Genomic DNA, 18889 nt, shown 5'->3' with positions numbered 1-18889 from the left:
AATCTGATATGATTTTTGTTTTTTGTTTTATTTTTACAACATTTTGAAATTTAGCTTATGTTGGTTTACGTTTTTTTTTTGTTTATTATGTGTGTTCTTGTATTTTAATTTTAAGTTTAATATTTAAACTAGTTTGTTAATTTTAAAAATCTAACCTTATATGGTCTTTCAACTTGTATTTTTTGCTTGACGCTCATCCGGGTTCTGTGTATTTTGTTTCCAGTGTCTTTGCCTCAGTCCGTTTTCAATGAGATCGGCGCACATAGTACATATACACATATATAGACATATATATATGTATATTTTAATAAATGTATAATTAATTGCATTTGCCTAATTGTTTTTCTGATGCGTTTCTAAACGAAAATCATTTAAATATATATATATATATATATTTATTTATGATTGCATTTAATGTTTTAATTTAATTTTAATGTATTTTATTTAGTAGTTGTTTGTTTAAATTGGGGTTTTCTTTATTTTATTTTATATATTATATTTAGTATGTATATGTATATGTCTGTTTATGATCTTGACTCGATTTCGATCTCAAGTAGTAGCTCAAAATCTCTTTGTAATTTTATTGTCTGAGTTTGTGTTTTTCTTTTTTTGCCCTCTATTTTGTTCGAGTGTAACTTAAGAACTGTTCTAATTGTATAGATAGATGATCAATGATTTTTAAATAAAAGGCGCATTGTAAAATTGTTATACAGCTGAAGTTTTTCTCTATTTGTTCTCTTTTTTTCTTTTTTTTTTCCATATTTATGTACAATACTTGTATAAGGTGAGTTGATAGAAATATTGCATTTAAGATCGTTGCCTTCTGGAGGAGTCCCTTATCACTCACTCGCGCCCTCTCTCTCACACTCACTGTCTGTCTGTCTCTCTCTCCCTCTCTCTCTCTCTGTCTCTGTCTCTCTCGCAGCCAGCTCAGTTGCGTTTAATTGTTGTTGCTCCCAAGAAGTTTTAGGCCTTTGTCTCAACGACGATTTGGCTCGTTCTCTTTAAACACACATATATAGAAACAAAATATTCCAAAGAAAGAATATAAAATAGAGAAATTATGCAATTTAGTTTAGCTGCCACACACACAGAGCCACAGAGCCATGCAAAAAAAGGGGGGGTTGTGTGGAGGGTGGTGGTGGTGGTGAGTTTTTTGTGAGCTATGAGAGCGAATTGTGCACATACAACAACCACAACAACAACAACAACAACAACCACTAGAAGAACAACAATGAGCGTGACTTGAGGCGTGATTTTGGATCTCGATCTTAGCTTAATTTCTCAGTTTGATTTTTGTTTTTGGTATAATATTATGTTTGATATAATGCATGATATAGCTAACGTCTATGAAACAACTAACGAATTTATCTATCTTCTATATATTGACATATTTCTCCACTATGCGATCATTTGGATCATTCGACTATTTTATTTTATATCATCAATCCATCAATCTTAAAATGTAAAACATTTTCACTTACGTTCTACTTGAGATTATTTTGTCTTTTATTATTATTATTATTATTAGATAGTTCACTTTCTTCTTTTATTTTGTGCGCCGCATAATAAATGCTGTGGAATTTTCCCCCATTCTTGAGGCTAAAATAAAAACTACAAGTAATGTGATAGGTATGATTTTCCCCATCTTCTCCTAACTCAGTTTACGTTTGAAGAGTTTTCACTTTAAGGTTTTTCTTTAGTCAGTTTGATTGGCTAGTTTCTGGTTATACTTAGTGGCTATTAGGAAACAGTTTTATCTACATAGGTCTATGAGCGTTTTCTTTATAAAAAAAACCTAGCGGAAGTTTTTCATTTCTCCCCCACATTTTCATCTTATTCTTCTTTCAACTAAATTCTACATTTTAGGTCTGTAATATGTACAGTGTGTGGAAATAGTATTCCGACATTATTTATAACAAACTGAGCACGAATCAAAATGAACAACTCATGTTGGGCCTAGAAAAATTGCTTATAAAAATTGCGCAGCACTAAAAATCCACACTATATAATATATATATATATGTATGTATGTATATATATTTATATTATTTAGTATAAAAATGAAAAGAAAAACCTTTCTCGATTTGATTTAAATGCATTTTTAAAAACAGGTGAGCGACTTTGATTTCGATATTGAGTTTGGTATTTTGATTTTGATTTTGATTCTGATTTGATGTCGATCATTATTATCATTAAATTGCCTTTCGATCGGTATTCTCTTTTTCTTCGCTTCGATTTCTAGTTTGATTTTCAGTAGTGGATGCTTTTTATCAGTTTGTTTTTGATCAGTTTCAGTATCAGTTCCGGGGCACAATTCTGTACGTTAGGGTTCGTCAATGATCAGACCGTGGTCACACGATCGATCTCAACGTAACGCACAGAATTGTCGCTTTGTCAGCAAATCACCTCCTTTTCATCCAGCACAGCCGTATCCATCGAACTCAGCGATTTGAGACGCGTCTGCAGCACCGACGAGCCGCGAAATTTACGCTTGATTTTCCTACAGAAACAGAGGGATTTACAAAGAGGTACGACTTAGGGAGTGTGCACTGTACTCACTTGTAAGCAAAGGCGGCAAAAGCACAACACGAGAGCACAAAGATTAGGCAGAGTGTGGCCAGTATCTCGGCGGGTAACTTCATCAGTGCCGAGCACTGCAGGAAGGCCTCATCATCACCCGAGGGGCAATGGATGACGCCATCGCACCAAACACTCGCATTCACACAGGCGCCCAGCTCCGGGCACTTGAACTGACAATCCTCTGCGACAATTAAAATCGATATATATATATATATGGAAGTCACATAGTGTGTGCCTCTGTGACTCACCAGCTATGCTCAGCGTGGGTCTGGGCACCAGTTCCATCCAGTTGAAGCTGTACTCGCCATTGCTGGGACGCAGAAACTCTACGCTTATAGCCCGGGAGCGATTGATCAGCGCAAAATTGGGTCGCTCATTCCAGCCGGAGCTAAAGATCTCCACGAACTCATAGCCACTCGAATCGGGACTCAGCGGACAGGCCACAATTGTGAGACCTGAGAATGGGTTTCAGATTTAGTGCAGAACTCAGAAAAAAATCGAAAGGAATTTTAGGGAAACGTTTTTCTTGTTCAAATTAATTATGTGAATTTTTAATCCATCTAAAATGTTTGCTTATATAAAATAATATAATATACTAAAGTAAGTTGTGCTTGTCGCATTTCCAAAAAAAAGTAGTTTTTTCTGAGTGTAATCGGTCACTTTATCAGTATCTCCCCCACTTACCCTCCGATGTGGTTAGCACTGCTCGGGATTTGGTCTCGCAGCGCCAGCTGTTGGTCTGCATATGGGTTGCATTGAGAGTCTTCTTGGGATTGTGTTTGCTCAAAAAGATGGCCTTGAGGCGCACATACAGAAACTTGTTGCCATTGGAGGGCTCAATGAGCCACGGTCTCGAGCGGCACTCAATCTGTAAGGGAGTGTGGCAAGTTAAGCAGTAGCAGTAAAGTAATCCGACATTTACTTACATCCCCGAAGGTCATATCGATGGTGCCGCTGGGTCCAAATTTGCGACGGCCATCCTTGCAGCTGGTGGGCGCCTTGACAAACTCAAACATGCCCTCGAAATTGGCAGTGTCTGGATCGTCCAATGTGGTCATATTGTGTGCTATGAAATGCACCTCCACATCGCGACCCGTCGAGGTATATTCAATGGGCAGATGAGATTGGTTCGACGAGTTGCAGACGCAGCCGCGATGCAGCAGAATGGAGTCCGGATAGGGTCGCTCAAAGATCTGTACAAATTCAAGTGTTTCACATATTACAATATAATAATTATACTTTAATCTAGTCAAGTTATAAACCAACCTCGACGCGCACATTGGTATCGCCATAGCAGAAGGAACGATTGATGTCCTCATCCAGACGGGAGTAGCAAGGACGATTTGAGGTTGTCACCCTGCGCAGTTTGATTCGCACCCGCTCTCCGCGCAGTGCCTCAAAGCGATAGACGCATTTCAGATGCCTTGTTCCGCCGCGGCCAAAGAGGAAAATGTTGCGTACACTGCGAAAAATGGCCGGATCCTTGCGATCCATCAGACTGCTGACAAACTTGCGATTGCAGTCCAACTCACCCCCGCCCTGGGGCAGACCATCCTGATGCAGATCAATGAACTCGTACTTGAGCTTAAAGTCGAGCGGTCTACGAGGATTACAAGGAGGATTAGAGAATGCCTTTGGAAGAGTTGTTAAAGTTACCTGAGCACCGTGGATTCCGTGTTGCGCAGCTCCAGTGTTATGGCATCGCTGCTCGACACATAGCTCTCGGATATGGTGCAGGGTCGGGCGAAGGTTTCATTGATGTTCGAGCGATCGCAAGTCCTCGGTATTGTTCCACGACAGAATCTCGCAATCACATTCGTCGAGTTGTGTGCATAATGATGGCCCAGAGAGTTATAGCTGCTCGAGTCACTGGCGCTATTTAAATGAGAGTTTCTTAATCTTATTAAATGTTGTATTTAATTGAGTAATGTATTTGCTTAATTTATTGTACAGTTATGACTGATTGATTGATTGACCTAGACCTATAGATTAATACGGTTCAAGTTGAAGTTGAACTCACCAGTTGAGATCCTTGCAGACGGGTGGATCCCTCAGAGTGCCATCCCAAATGCGCAGCATCCCGCTGCAATCCTCCTGGGTCTGCAGCACACCAATCGCACCCACTGAAGTCTCATCGATCTGCCCAAATTCCGGATCCAGATTGAACTTCAGCACCGATATCCAAACTTTGAAACGTGACAGAGGCTGATGCATGCCCGACTGACTGTTGGTGCGACGCGATAAGCTGAGGTGGTCAAATGTCTTGAAGACGCCCATGCCCTGCAGATGATACAGACACGTGGAATTGGGAGCCAGCGAGTGTTTCGGGTTCTCCAGAATGCCACGTCCAGCGCCACGTATCCAAAATTCGCAGGGTTTCTTGTTCTTGGAGTAGGTGGGACTCTGAATGTCCACAAATTGTACCTCAACCTGAAAAAGGATTATTTGTATTATTAATTATTTGAAAGGGGTCGGAATTTGTGGTCTGCTGCTCACCTCCAGTTGGAAGCCGTAGAGCGGCAGCACCTGTGATGAGGTGCCCGTAAAGGTGCCAAACGGCGACGTGCTAAACTCCACAAGCAGCTCCGGGCCACTCGATACGGATACGGGCACTGCCTGACCGCCGCCGCAAAACTTCAGTATGATTGGGTCACGTGTGGTGTAGCCATCATAGACGGTCACGTAATCCTGCCGGTTGGGATGCGATGATGACGATGATGATGATGCCCAGGCACGCACAACGAGAGAAACGCACACAGACAGACAGAGAGAGAGAGAGAGAGAGAGAAAGAGAGAGAGACAAAGCAGAGAGCAAGAGCAAGGCGAGAGAAAGAAACAGAAAAAGAGAGAAAGAGAGAGAGAGAGAGAGAGAGAGAAAGAGAGAGAGAGAGAGAGAGAGAGAGAGAGAGAGAGCGAGAGAATGTGTGAGGAGAGCACGAAATGAGTGATATCAAAAACGACAAAAACCAAAGAAAAAACAACAACAACAACAACGCAGCGAACGAGAAATGTGAATGGAAATGTTGTTCCATGTGCCCTTAACTAGTAACAAGATATAAAAGGGTGGGGTGGGGGGCGTGGCGGGGGCTAAGGGGTGCACCCAAAAATGTGCTTAAAGTGTGGTTAGACAGAGAGAGAGGGAGGGAGAGAGAGAGATAGGGCGAGAGAGTTTGGTGCAGTTTTCCGGCAAACTGTGCGTTCATATTTATTACGCCCACTTAAAGCCCATTAGGCGTAAACGTGATATACTATTTTTTCTTTTCCCATTTTTGGTAAACTGTAAACTGTAAACTGTTCTTGTTTGGCTTTTCGGCGAGTTTTATCTTCTTTTTTTTATGTGCATCAGCTTTTACAGCCATCAAACAGCCAATTCTGCTGCTGTATAGGCGAGAATGTAGCTAAAAATAGCTGCTTTTTTTTATAGCTGTTGAACCTCAACTTGTAATTTAAAAGTATATTTTAATTTATATAAAACTATAAAAACGGCTTGGACTGAAATCATAAATGTATTCTTCATACAAGTGATACCAGGATACCAGCTGCTTTGGGGATTAACGTTAAATTTTTTATATATTTTTTTGTTGCTGTCAAAAAGCATTTTATAATAAAAAATTGTTGGCTTTTTTTTGGCTCGCAGCGAGTTGATGCTATTTATAGCCTTGCAGAGAGTATTATAAATTGGACATAAAGTTTGTAACGCATTGAATTACATATATTAAATACATTCTTAATCATGCTTGACTGAATCAGATCACTATATCAAATAGCTGCTATCGAATTTCGAAAATTATTGTGAATTTTAGTTATCAGCAGGTTGACTCCGGTTTGCAAGGGTATATACTAGTCGGATTTCCTCAGATAACCATTTTTTTGTGGCCAAATATGAGCTAAAAGTATTTTGAATAAAAATATTATAAGCTGTTTATGACTTGTATGCGAATTGTTGTTTTTATATCCTGAACCCATTAAAAATGGCTAAAAATTCTTAATCAGAATCGACGATCGAGTCATTATAGCCATGTCCATCCATCCGTCTGTATGAACTCGTGGATTTCAGTTCTATATATATATATTGTCGCATTATTGATCAACTGAACAATTTACGTCAAGATCGAATAAGAAACACCCCATTTATAGTCAAAAATTTATTCTCATATTGATCGCATTGCTCTCAGGTGGTTTGGCTATTTTGCAGCTGGTTGTTAAATGTTTTTTAGCTTTAAAACTGCTAATGCTGCAGCTATAAATGAAATTGACTGATGGAGTTAAATAGCCGTTGAATTTTATATCATAATAAATAGTGTTTTTTACCGCTTTAGTTTGTAATCATAAATTTATGCAGGACACCAAGTGGCTTATATAAATATAAATAAATAAATATATATATTTAAATACATGCTTTTATATGGACAAGTTTGTGTATTTATTTGAATTTGTTGTTGTTGCTGTTTTGATGGCATTTTTGCATAATTGTAAGTATATTAATTGAGTTGGCCGGCTGGCAATGGCGGCTGACATGTAGAGTGGCAGGCAAATAGGCAAAATGGTGGTTGGGTGGTTGTGTGGCTCAGTGGTTGAATTTGCACGCATGACAAATTAGTTTTGTGGCTAGCGACTTTTGCATTAATTTAGCTGCCCGGCATAATAGTTGTGGGCCACAACCACAAAACAGGATCAGGTAATAGAGAACCGCAAATTTATTGAAAGCGTGGCATTTCATATATGTTCTATATATAGAAATTGTTGAGCGGGGGGCATTTGCAAGACTAATGACTGGACAGCACACACACATGTGTGTGTGTGTGTGTGTGTGTGTAGTCCTGGCGCTTTCGTCTGCTTTCCGGCGATTATTCACACATGCCGCACCAAAATGGCCAACACTCTGGGCCACATTCCTGGCCCGGCTTAGGCACGTAAAAAGAAATGGCAGCAACAAAACAAAAAAAAAGGGCGAAATGAAAAGGACAATTTGTAGGCAGCGGAAAGTCAGCTCTTCAGCACTTCTGCCTGCCTGCCTGCCAGCCTGCCTGGCTGCCTGCAATCCTGTGCACCATTTGTGCGGATTTCAGCCCTTCCAACTGAATAGCCAAAAAGTGTCGTCGTCGTCGTCGTCCTCCGTTCCCAGCCACAATTTGAAAGGCTGTGCACGCTCTGCGGGCTACAACGACCATTTAATGGCGACAGACGAAAAGGAATTAGCCAGCACAGGATAACCAAATTGAATACTTAGTTTGTCCAGGCCAAAAGACACACAGCAAGAAGAAAAAAAAAGGAACAGAAATAGTTGTTTATGTGTCTGCCGAAGATTAAATGCTCTAAAAGGACTGAAATCACTACTTGCTTATTAATTGTATTATTACTTTGCCTTTAAATGATTTATAGTTAATTAAAAAACACCCATAAAAGTATTCAAAATCATTGTGTATAAAATGGCAGTTTATAAAAATTGTTTTAGTAGTTTACTTAGTTTATTTATTTATTTTTCAATTATTTAGAGTGTCAAACCAAGATCGTAAACGCCACATTAACGATTTCAATTCAGAGACCGAAATAGAAATTCAATATTTCTTACGAATCGGTTACAGTAATCGATACTATTAGTCTCAAATTAGTGAAATTGAATACCCCAACAAAATTTGAACCACTTCACAAACTTAACCAGAAACCTAACACTTTATCTAGCAGAATCGGAACATCATTAAGATTCGGGTTGACAAACTGATTAGTTTATCATGGTAGAGCTTACAGCTTCGTTGAGCCAAAATTATAAATAGCTTTCATTAAGGACATCAGATTACTTCAATCCCCAAGGGAGTTGTGTGCAAGTAATGCTTAATTATAATCAAAAACGATTACAGCAAATAATAGCCAAGGGAAAGCACAGACTTGGAATAGCAACTGATCTCAAACAGGATAACGTAGACTACGAATCTTGTGATAATGAGAATGAATCCTGTAGGAAAATTTGATTTGAGTTCTCAGGAATTAGATCTAGCAGGTTGCAGTGCATGGAACACCCCAATAATAATAATCCTTAAATAATTAAGTACCCAGAAATAAATTTAATTTCTGTTTTAATGCTGATTAGGAACAAATATATATATATATATAATCTATGTAAGCAGCTTCCCTTACACAAGTTACGACTAGCTCGAAGTATCCTCTGAAAGTGTATGTCAACCAAAAAGAAAAAATGGGACACTTTGCAGGCTGGTCAGGATGCAGTCATTGCTCGCTGGTCGTCAAAACATTTTAGTGCTAATTCAAGGCAAATAGCACGCGGGGGCATTCCGCTTTGAGTGGGAGCGTTAACCGTCGACGCCGCCTTTGCCGCCGCCGCCGCCGGAACACCCACAAGTGCCAGCCCCCAAACCCAGCTTCACTACACTTAAGGGCAACAGCTTAAAGAAGTTGGGGCAAAAAGCTTTTCGGACGACCGGAAGTGGAATTCATCAGAAGTGGGCAAGCGCAACCAAAGCTATTCATGAGTAGCTCAAGGATGCGCCCGAGAGGGACTGAGGGAGGGGCAGTCCTGGCGTGCACTAGATGTATGTATGTCCTTTGGCAATAATTTACACACAATTTACATAAACCGGAGACGTTCTCGTGGCACGTACCATGTCCACTCTGAGTATGGACACGATACAGGACCTCCCCCATCCACCGCCAGAGGACTCTTTGTTGTGCGATTTATGATGTGCGTGTCGAGTGTTCATTTATATAAATCCAATGACGAATACCGGCCTCATAATGAATATATTATCTATAAATGTCCTTTTAGTCCGTTGCCCAAGGCTGATTAATTGTTGGCCTCTGAGCCAAAGATGACAAACAATTGTTGTTCAACATTATTTCGAATAGAGCGGGACTAGTTAGTTAGGAAGTGAGTCGAGGGGGGTGAGCTGTATATGTGGTGGTTGTTTTCTTTTTTTTTTTTGGGGTGGTTGGTTGGTGATTAGCTTAACGTGCGCATCTACGACTAAATTATTTAGTAAGTAGCTAAATGTGTGTTTGTGTTAGTGTGTGTGTGTGTGTGTGCTTGTGTGTGTGAAATAATTTGTTGTGTAATAGCATTTGAGTTTGTTTTTACCGTTGATTTCCATTTGGCCTTTACATTTTCCTATTAGAGAAAATATATATACACATACATATATATAGCAGATATATATATACACATTATAGTCGTATATAAACATGGCTCAAAGAGACCTGATTCAAAGTGTGCACTCGATGGCATAAAGATGAGGTGCGATAAATATTTATGTATGTCTATAGATGGAGAGAGACAGAGTACACTCAGAAAAACATCGCCTTTAAATTTAGAAATAAAACCAAAATAAAAATCGCCCTAAATAAAAGTAATTTCTAGATAAAGGAATAAAATTGCTTTCATATAAGATTTTATTTGATTTCCTATGACATTTACAGTGTAAATATAAATCAGAAATATTTTTGCCATTTTTCACAAATATTTTTTGTATAATTAAAAATTATATTTACACAAAAAAAAGTATAAATCTTTTTGATTAGAAAATTAAGTAATAAAAAGGCAATATTTTATAAAATTTTTGGAACAATTTAAAAAGGTTTTAAAGAAGGTAAACCTTTGTTTAGTTTCTTTATAATAAGCTTAGCTTAGCTCTAACTTTCAGGTCGATCTTTTTTCAGAGTGTAACAGCTACAAATTTTACGATTGGTGGTCAAAGAGCATCAAATGTAATTTAATGCAAGGAATATTAATGCAGCATATATACATAGCCAAGGAGCGTGTCTAGTTAAATAAAATAAATTTTATTCAAGAGCTAATCAAAGCAGACAAATAACACCCGAAGGGCATCTCGATCCGAGATTCTTAGCTAATGAGATTGCCATTTTAAATCCGCTTTTCTTTCGGTTATTTTTTTTTTGGTTTTTGCTGCAGCTGTTAAAAGTTAGACTTATGTCACTTAAAGCTTAACGGGACACTAACTAGGAGGCGCAGTGGGTGTCCCACAAACTCCATGCCACATGTCCACCCAGCAGTGACAAACAAAGAGGCTACGAAATTAACACTTCTCAACAGAAAGACACACAGCCTGGCAAGCCTATCGAAGCTCAAGGCAACTGAAGTCGGATTGTGGACTGGACAGCTTGGACAGGACAGCTGGGCAGGATGTGGGCCACAGTCAGAAACGGACAATGCCATCAGGATTGTGTACTGGGTACTGGGAACTGGGAACTGGGAAATGTGCAAACAACAGATTTGTCGAGCTTTGCTCATTTCTTTCATTTTCAATTTGTACGTTTTTTGCGCAGTTTGTCTTTTGGGGGGAGGCGGGAGCAGCAAAAGGACTCCGCCGGCCAATGGCCGTAGCTTTTGATGCCGGAGCACTCGTTAAAGTCGGAGCGAATGTAGACAAAAGTAAAATGCATTTAAAGGCAAAAGATTTAATTACCTGAATGTAATCGCAGTCGTTCCATGTTTTCAGTTTCGGCTCAAATTTCTTATCCTTGTCCCCGGGAGCACTTGGCGGCGGCGCCATTTTGTTTGTGGCCGCCGTTTCCTGCGTTGATATCCAGACCAGGTTGCCCTTGGGCTGTTTAACGACAATCAGCGCATGTTTCCCATGGGGCACGTCGTGCTATATTCATATTTATGTAGAAATGCAAATAGACCACAAACACAGGTTAAATGCAGCTTAATGAACTGAATTCTTGCAAATAATTGCTATTGTTGTACAATGTTAAGTTTCTCATTAGTTTATTATTTATAAGTGGCTGCTTCGTTTATTATTTATAAATGCCGGTAAATCTGTGAACGTGTTTAACTCCGATTAATTTATATAAACACCTCAGCCTCAGAGCTTATCCTATGTGTTCTTCCCTATCGCGGCCTATCTCTTCTCCTCCACCTTCTCCTCTATCTATCTTCATTTTTTCTTACTAAAGTATCTGAACCTTAACATTTTTTGCTCAGATTGGGTTTTAGGTGGGGTGCCCCTATTCCTGCAATAAATAAATAAAGAGAAAGATTGACTATCTTAGGCTCGACGAATATTATATACCCTGGTAGGCTGGAGTCTAGAAAAAATGAGAGATAGTTTCTATAAGAACTATATAATCTAGTAGACCGATCTAAATGCTTTTTTCTTAATAATTTGAGGAGCATCATAAAACGCATAAGTTTCATTTGGATATCTTTATAAGCATAAACATTTTTTATAAAAGAACTCATCTTTGGATCGATTTGATATCGTATTCATTTTAAAACTGAGGGATAATTTCGTATGGAAACAGACAGATAGAAGAACATGATATTTGCTTCCATGCGATCCATACTTCACTACAAATTTATAATACCTACTACAAAGTATTAAAAGACTTTGCAAAACTTAACTTAAGAATTTTATGAGCACAAATAGTTGACAGAGTTATTTTTTCATTTAATTTACGTGGGCGTAGGTAGCCAAGCAGTGGCGGAAGGGGTGGTGTGCGTGTGTGTGGCAGCAATAACCCCCTTTAAAGCTAAACTTTAGATGCAACGTGACTTCGATTAAAATGTATGAAAATAATTGGGTTTTTAATATGACTTTCGCTCGTCCGTGTGAAGTCTTTAATTATTTAACAAATTATAATTTGTAAGGAAGGAACAAAACTCAACTTCCTTTATAAATTGATATTGAAATTGATCTTAAATTTTTGATTCTCTTCTACATAGAGTGAGCCTCATTGTTCTGCTGTAATTTATACTCCAGCTTAAATGAATATTCCTCTGTTTACCATATTTAATGCTCAGATGAAAGAGTCTGGAATATTATAATATGTAATATACACCTCAATTGTATAATAGACTTCATTTCAAGCACTTGCTGAGCACAATGGACTTTTTTATGGCTTAACTTGTTGTGGAAACCTTGAAAAATATTACCACACACCCTTCCCCCTCCAGCAACCGGACTCCTCCCCCTAGTTAATTATAATAAAAATGCGTTCTACTTTGGAATGTAAATTGCTTTTAAATCGACTCGGTTGCGTTGGCTTTTGACTTTTCAACTTTGTCAATGCTCAAAACGAAAAGCTCTTTTTTTTTCATTTTTTTCTTTGTGGTTTTGCGGCATTTTTATGAGCCAAACACAAGACAAGGACAAAGCCAAGCGGGCTAATGTAAGGCGGTGTTAATGCGCTCAACGGGACACGCCAGGACACTTGGCGGAGGAGCAGGAAGGCCGTAATGAGGCGCTAAAGACTGACATACGGCTCTCCAGGGGCTTAATGTTGTCTTGGTCGGCGGAGATGGGGGAATGAGTTTTGTGACACCTGCGAGAATGCCGTAAAGTGCAGGTTATGTGTGTGTGTGGGAGTGTGTGTGTTTGTCTCACCTGTCGCACCGCATAGTAGCAGGTGAGATTGCGCGGATAGATGCCCGGATAGTTGGGCGATTGCAGGCGACACGGCTTCTTGTCGCAATCGCTGAAGATTCTCGAACAATATGTGCCCGGGATGAGGTCGCCTGTGCAAAAGATTAAAGTGGATGATATTAATTGGTTTAAAAGAAAGACAGATAATGGTACACTTAGATAAATAATCGCCCGAAAATCAAAAGTTTTGAAAATATTTTCTATTATTAAGAAATGCATTTCTTGGAAAAATACTTCTGAAATGTAGAAAATGGTAGTTAAATTTACTGGATAATATTTTATATTATGCAGGGCGATTTTTTGAGTGTAGAAAAGAAACATGGATACACGGTTAAGCTATCAGTCGGCTGCTTTGCAAGGATAGCCACAAGTGAGTTAAGCACGCACCCAGATAGTATTTGGGTTCAGTGTAGTTGTGCTCGTCCTTGGGCAGCGGCTTCTCCAGCGAGTCCATGAAGGTTTTGTTGTTCGCATAGGCGCTGAACAGACTAAAGTCCTGGCCATAGCGATCGGAACGGGCACCACTCGCATTGCTAAAATCCTCCAGGGCACCTTGACCCGCCTGCTGCTGTTGCTGCTGCTGCTGGTTGAGAAAACTGCTGCGATTGTGCCACTGGGCGAGCTCTAAAAATGAGAAAGAGAATTGGAGTTTACAAAGGAGTGAATGAAATTGGCTTTGTGCTTTTTTTTGGATTTACCTGCAAGCTTAATGCCGCCGTAGCGGGTAACAGAGCTGTCCTTTGAGAGCACCTTGTACCTGATGCGAAAGTCGAAATTGTAACCGCTCTGATCCCTTGCAAGTCTGGAAAGGGAAAAGTGAAAAGAGTTTATTAGTTAGCAACGGATGCTCCTGTCAACTACTAGCCAGAACACTCACCTGTTCAGCTTGATGGTGAAGATGAGGGAGCGTGTCTCGCTGTAGAATAGAACGGGTCCCCACGAGCTGCCACACCACATGCCTCCAATCGGTGTGCGAGCAGATTCCGCGATTTGCATATAGCCATCGGGGCATCCTTCGTGCACATAGCTCGTGAAGCGACCAATGGTGAAGCTGTCCAAAGTGACCTGGACATGTAATAGAGTATGTTAATAACAGTGAATGTTAAGTAACGTGAATGTTTTAACATAAGTTGTGATTCAAATTGCGGAAAAATCAGTAGTAGGAGGCTCTTTCTTTGATATTTTGTAAGAATCATTTAATAAACGTAATTTTTTAAAAATATTTTATAAGAATAGTTGTATTAAGGTCTATTTTTTCAAGATTTTGGAAGGCTTTCTTTTACTTGAACAATGCAACAATTGCCTTATTGATCTTATTGCACATGTTATGTTAAGCTGATGCTAGTTGCAGTTGTTATCGATATACGTGTCACTTGCCACACTCATTGCAATCGTGTATGTTAAATTGTATTGTGTCACTTGCTCAATGAAATGAGTACCTTGCCCATTACACACAGGAGTGCTCCTGGTGTCCCTTTTAAAAATAAAGTAGTTTTTGTCTTACACTATAAAGTTTGGGTCAGTTACGTAGCTCTGAACTAGATAACAGTGTAAGGGCAATGGCTACTTGGCTGCCTCGCAGGATGTTCTCACGACGCAGTCGAGCGTGCCAAGCTCCTCCAACACCCCACCCACCGGAAGGTGTGAAGCTGGAAGGCAACTGCTGTCGATTGGAGTTACGCTTCGTTCGTTGCACACGCCAGCAGGGACTGGGATTTGGCTGGCTTTGAAATCAATATTCCTTGTTGGACTTTTACTTATCTTTTTAATGGACTAGTTTATTCCACTTGGCAAATGAATTGTGAAAGGCAGGTGGAGGGGGTGTGCGTTGCTTGTAACTCACCTGGACGACATCGCCGTGTTGTCCGCCCGCCGCTGTGAACGTGAGCACACAAACAAAGGGCACCCGATCCTGTTTGGGTCGATGTAATTCCAGTGCATATGTCTGTCCAATGTCCCCGTAATACGTGCGATTACAGCCTGGAAAGCAGAAGAAGAGGAAGAGGGCTTAACAGAAAGAGGAAGAAGAAGCGCGTCATAATTGCTTAGCAGCAGTGGCGAAAAACATGTTCAACGCAATTAGCGTTAGTTGACCAATTACGCTGTGTTTTGCTGATGTTGTTTATTTAGTAAATTGCCAAGGCAACCGCAAACTGCAGCTACTCCCATTACCTACCATTACTTAATGAAATGGCTTTTGTTTGACGCAATAAATAAGCAAAACGAATAAGCTGTTAATTTAATGCAAAGTTAACAGCGGCGTAACGGAAAATTAACTCAATTCGGAGTTTGCCTTAGAGCTGAACTTATTTCGGCATTCATTGTTAAAAAAATACAATTTAAAATATCTTTCAATTGTTTATTTTCTTATTACGAAACGACAGCTATGGCTGCAAATTGTATTTTGTTTCGTTTTATCTTTGGCATCTTTTCTGCTTGGAATTTACCGTCGGTTTTTCTTCATCAGATGCATATTTGCATATGATATATGAATGCATATTTTATGGAATTTAAGCTTTGAGAAAGACCAGCAGAAATTCAATTTGCATGGCAATTGTTCAATCTTTGGCAAATGAGATTCTCAATTAGTTTTATTAAAAAGTCCTGAGATTTATTCATGATAATATTCACAGAATTATCGGATTTCCATTCAATTTGGCTTCTAATACCTGGATATAATTATAATTTTTGTTTTTGTTGTCTTATTTCATTCAATTTCAAAATGCATTCATTCAACGGAGGTCAATCCTCGGCATTCAATTAGATAATTGTGCTTGTAATGCGATTGCTTTCCAATAAACACATACATACTACAAATACATGTGCTTGTGTGTGTGTGTTCCATTTTGCCGGAGGGACAAAGCAAAACCAACTGTAATTTGTCAACTGGAAAACATGAAGAAATAAGTCGTGCTTGAAATTATGGTTTTATTGAAAGCTTGATTGTTCACTCAAGCATCAATATTTCTATATACGTAGGTGCGCTCCTGTTTTGTAATTAATACACCCTACGCGTTGTTATTATTATTAATATTTTTGTGTATGCTGCTGTCCATGCTGCCTCATTGAATGCCTTTGTAAAATACTTAATTAAATTCATCAATGCTTCACATAACGGTTGACAAGCGAGAGAGACAGAGCGAATGGGAGAGAGGTAGAGGGAGATAGCAAATTTACAATGTGAGAAGTTCACTTTGTCATTATGAGCACCCCACTCTCCTCCTCCTTTCAACCAATCGGTTGTGTTTGTGTGCGTGTACTTCAGTATGAGAGTGCTTAATTACATTTACACATGATTGGCAGCGGTGGGGAGAGAAAATCGTATTGTGGGGAAAAAAACTTATGGAAATATTGTATTTGCAATTAATTGCAAATGTCAGAGAGAGAGAGAGAGAGAGAGAGAGAGAGAGAGAGAGAGAGAGAGAGAAAGCGGGTGGGAGAGTGAGATCAAAAGAGAGGTGAATAAAGAGTGCGCAGAGCATAAGAGAATCTTTATTGAGTAGACATTGTTCTTTTCAGTATCACGCGACAAAAGCTCTGCTTTTGCTTTGGTTTTTGTCAGTTTAATGAATGTTTACTGAGCAGCTTAAGGTCAATTTTGTTTTGTTGCTGATAATCTCTTATTGTGTGTTATCAAAGCTTAAAATAATTGGATGAGCATGCGATTAATGTCTACAGTTTTAATGCTCATTTAGCAATTTTAACTTTTATTTTAACTTTTTCTTGCGAACTGTAGCCAAAGTTTGAATATCTGCGATAGCAAAGTGTGCGTAAAGAGAGAAAAAAAAAAAAGGAAGACTTGATTTCATTGCCCTCTGACTAGCCACGACTCCCCCCCCTCTTTTCCCCTCCCTCCTCTTATAAGGTTTATTAAGAGGCTGCTGCGGCTGCTGCTGCTTTCACCCTCAGGTTTGTGGGGCTAATCTGCTCGGACAGCTTTGCATAATTGGCATCAACCTGCATGCATCAACTGTGTGTCAATCAACCCCCTCTAACCCCCGATGCACCCTTCTACTTACGTGTGCAGAAGCGTGGCTCGTCACTGCCATCGCCGCAATCGTTGTTGTTGTTGCAGAATTTGCTGAGTGGCACACAGCGTCCATTCGAGCAGCTAAATTCGGACAGGGAACAAGCCGAATTCGAATTGGAGTTGAAGTTGGAGAAATTGGCAGGCCTGGCCACGTTTGATGTGGATGCAGCTGCCGCTGCTGCTGCTGTGGCAGCCACTGCTGTTGCTGCAGCGAGTGAGAGGAGCAGCGTCAGCGTCGACGTTGACGTCGCCATTGTGTGACGCTGACGTTTGCTGCTATTGCAACTGTTGCTGCTGTTGCAGCTGGAAGCCTTAATTGCAGCACATTGTTGTGTTGTTAGTCGCGACACTTTGTGCAACGTTTTGTGGCGCTCACTTGATTGCCATTTGTTGTCTCGTCTTCCACTCAGTCTGTTGATTTTTATGTTTGGTATTTCTGTGGCAGTGTTTGTTGCATTTGTTTCTGTCGTTGCTGCAATTGTTGTTCGTTGTTGTTTCAGTTTCTTTGGCCTTTTTCTGCTTTTGTATTTCTGGCGCCATTTCAATGTCATTATTGTGGTTGTTGTATCTGCAACAACAATACAAAAATAGCCATATTTTATTTAAATTGTTTTATTATTGGAAATTGATTTATAAGTTTGCAAATTTTATTTATGGAAAATTGTTTTCAACTTTTACATAACACTTTATGACATTAATGATCAAAGTAATAATTGATTAAAAATGTGTGTTTACATTTTTTTTCAAAAATTCAGCCCACCTTCTGAAAAATATATGTTTTTGGAGGCTATATTTTTAAAATTGGACTTCAACTTATATTTAAAGCTCTTCAATAAGTGATTTAATGATTTTTAAAATTCGGATATAATTTTTAAATATATTTAACTTTAATTAAAATTTAAGTTTTGTTTACTTTTATTTTTAACTTCATTGATGGTTCAACTTCGCCAGCGAGCACTGTGGCATTTTTTGTTTGTTTGTAATTTAATTAAAAGTTTACGATGCTAATTGAATTATGTTTATTTATTTATAGCGTGCACACTTTAATGAATACGCACGATTTAATTTGATTGTGTTTATTCAATATTCAAATGCAGAAGCAGAAAGCAGAAGCGATTTGAGTGCGGCTCACTTGGCGATTTATGCGCCCAAATTTATGGCCAACATTTATCGCTTGGTCACAAAATAAATTGAAATAAATTCACCGCTCGCTGCTCGTTGCTGCCCCATAAATATTTGCAGCATAAGCGAACTTTTTATATTTTTGAATTTATATTTTGGTTTTTGAATATATTTTTTTGTCTTTTATCATTTTAAAAGGACGAAATTTTCACGAGTGTTGCACATTATTTTTTCCAACTTGTTGTTATTGTTGTGGCTGAGTTCGCCAAGCGTGTAACTGTTCTTTTTGTTGTGGCACATCAACAATGGAAATATATGTACAATGTGGACCACAGACCACGCATAAGGTATACACACACACACACACACACACACACAGAACACACACAGCCAGACATTGTATAGGGATTGATTAATGTGCTTTTTTTGCTTATGCATGTGGCATGGAATGGGGTGTGACTGGGCTGTGGGGGAGGGGAAGGGACTGCTGTCGATTGCAGCAGTCAGTGATAACGATGCGAATGAAAAACAAAAACAGCCAGTGAGACAGAGAGCGAAAGGGAAAGAGAGAGATCTGTATGCTGCTGTCTCGCTCTCGACTGATGATTTATTACCGTTGTTTGGGGGCTTGCAACGCGTGACCCCAAAAAAATAGCAGCAGCCACAACAGCAACAACAAAAGTCTGCACAAGTCAATGGGTGCCACTGGGAAATTATAGTGCCCCAAAAGGGGGCGGGGGGATTGGGGAAGATCGGG

At 39.4% G+C, this 18889-nt stretch overlaps 1 protein-coding gene across 2 annotated transcripts; it reads right to left on the bottom strand.

Moving 5' to 3' along the window:
• Nucleotides 1–475: 475 nt before the first annotated feature.
• Nucleotides 476–17476, bottom strand: LOC6557306. 2 transcript variants are annotated; one of them, XM_001983432.3, is made up of 18 exons: nucleotides 17000–17476; nucleotides 14824–14960; nucleotides 13858–14045; nucleotides 13679–13782; nucleotides 13368–13604; nucleotides 12942–13072; nucleotides 11019–11204; nucleotides 9674–9703; nucleotides 5080–5271; nucleotides 4604–5013; nucleotides 4240–4458; nucleotides 3850–4183; nucleotides 3510–3776; nucleotides 3268–3451; nucleotides 2832–3038; nucleotides 2563–2764; nucleotides 2410–2503; nucleotides 476–1002 (listed from the first exon to the last, which is right to left on the bottom strand). In XM_001983432.3, exons 1-18 carry the CDS (start codon nucleotides 17262–17264, stop codon nucleotides 967–969), a joined length of 3423 nt encoding a protein of 1140 aa, XP_001983468.3. In that variant the 5' UTR covers nucleotides 17265–17476; the 3' UTR covers nucleotides 476–966. The 2 variants fall into 2 exon arrangements, with proteins under 2 accessions (XP_001983468.3, XP_032596266.2); XM_032740375.2 differs by lacking the exon at nucleotides 9674–9703 and having other exon boundaries at nucleotides 906–1002.
• Between the last annotated feature and the right edge of the window lie 1413 nt (nucleotides 17477–18889).

The sequence above is a fragment of the Drosophila grimshawi genome, unplaced genomic scaffold, assembly GCF_018153295.1.
Source record: "Drosophila grimshawi isolate 15287-2541.00 unplaced genomic scaffold, ASM1815329v1 contig_44, whole genome shotgun sequence".
Classification (NCBI taxonomy): Eukaryota; Metazoa; Arthropoda; class Insecta; order Diptera; family Drosophilidae; genus Drosophila; species Drosophila grimshawi.
This window is presented reverse-complemented; position numbering and strand designations above follow the sequence as displayed.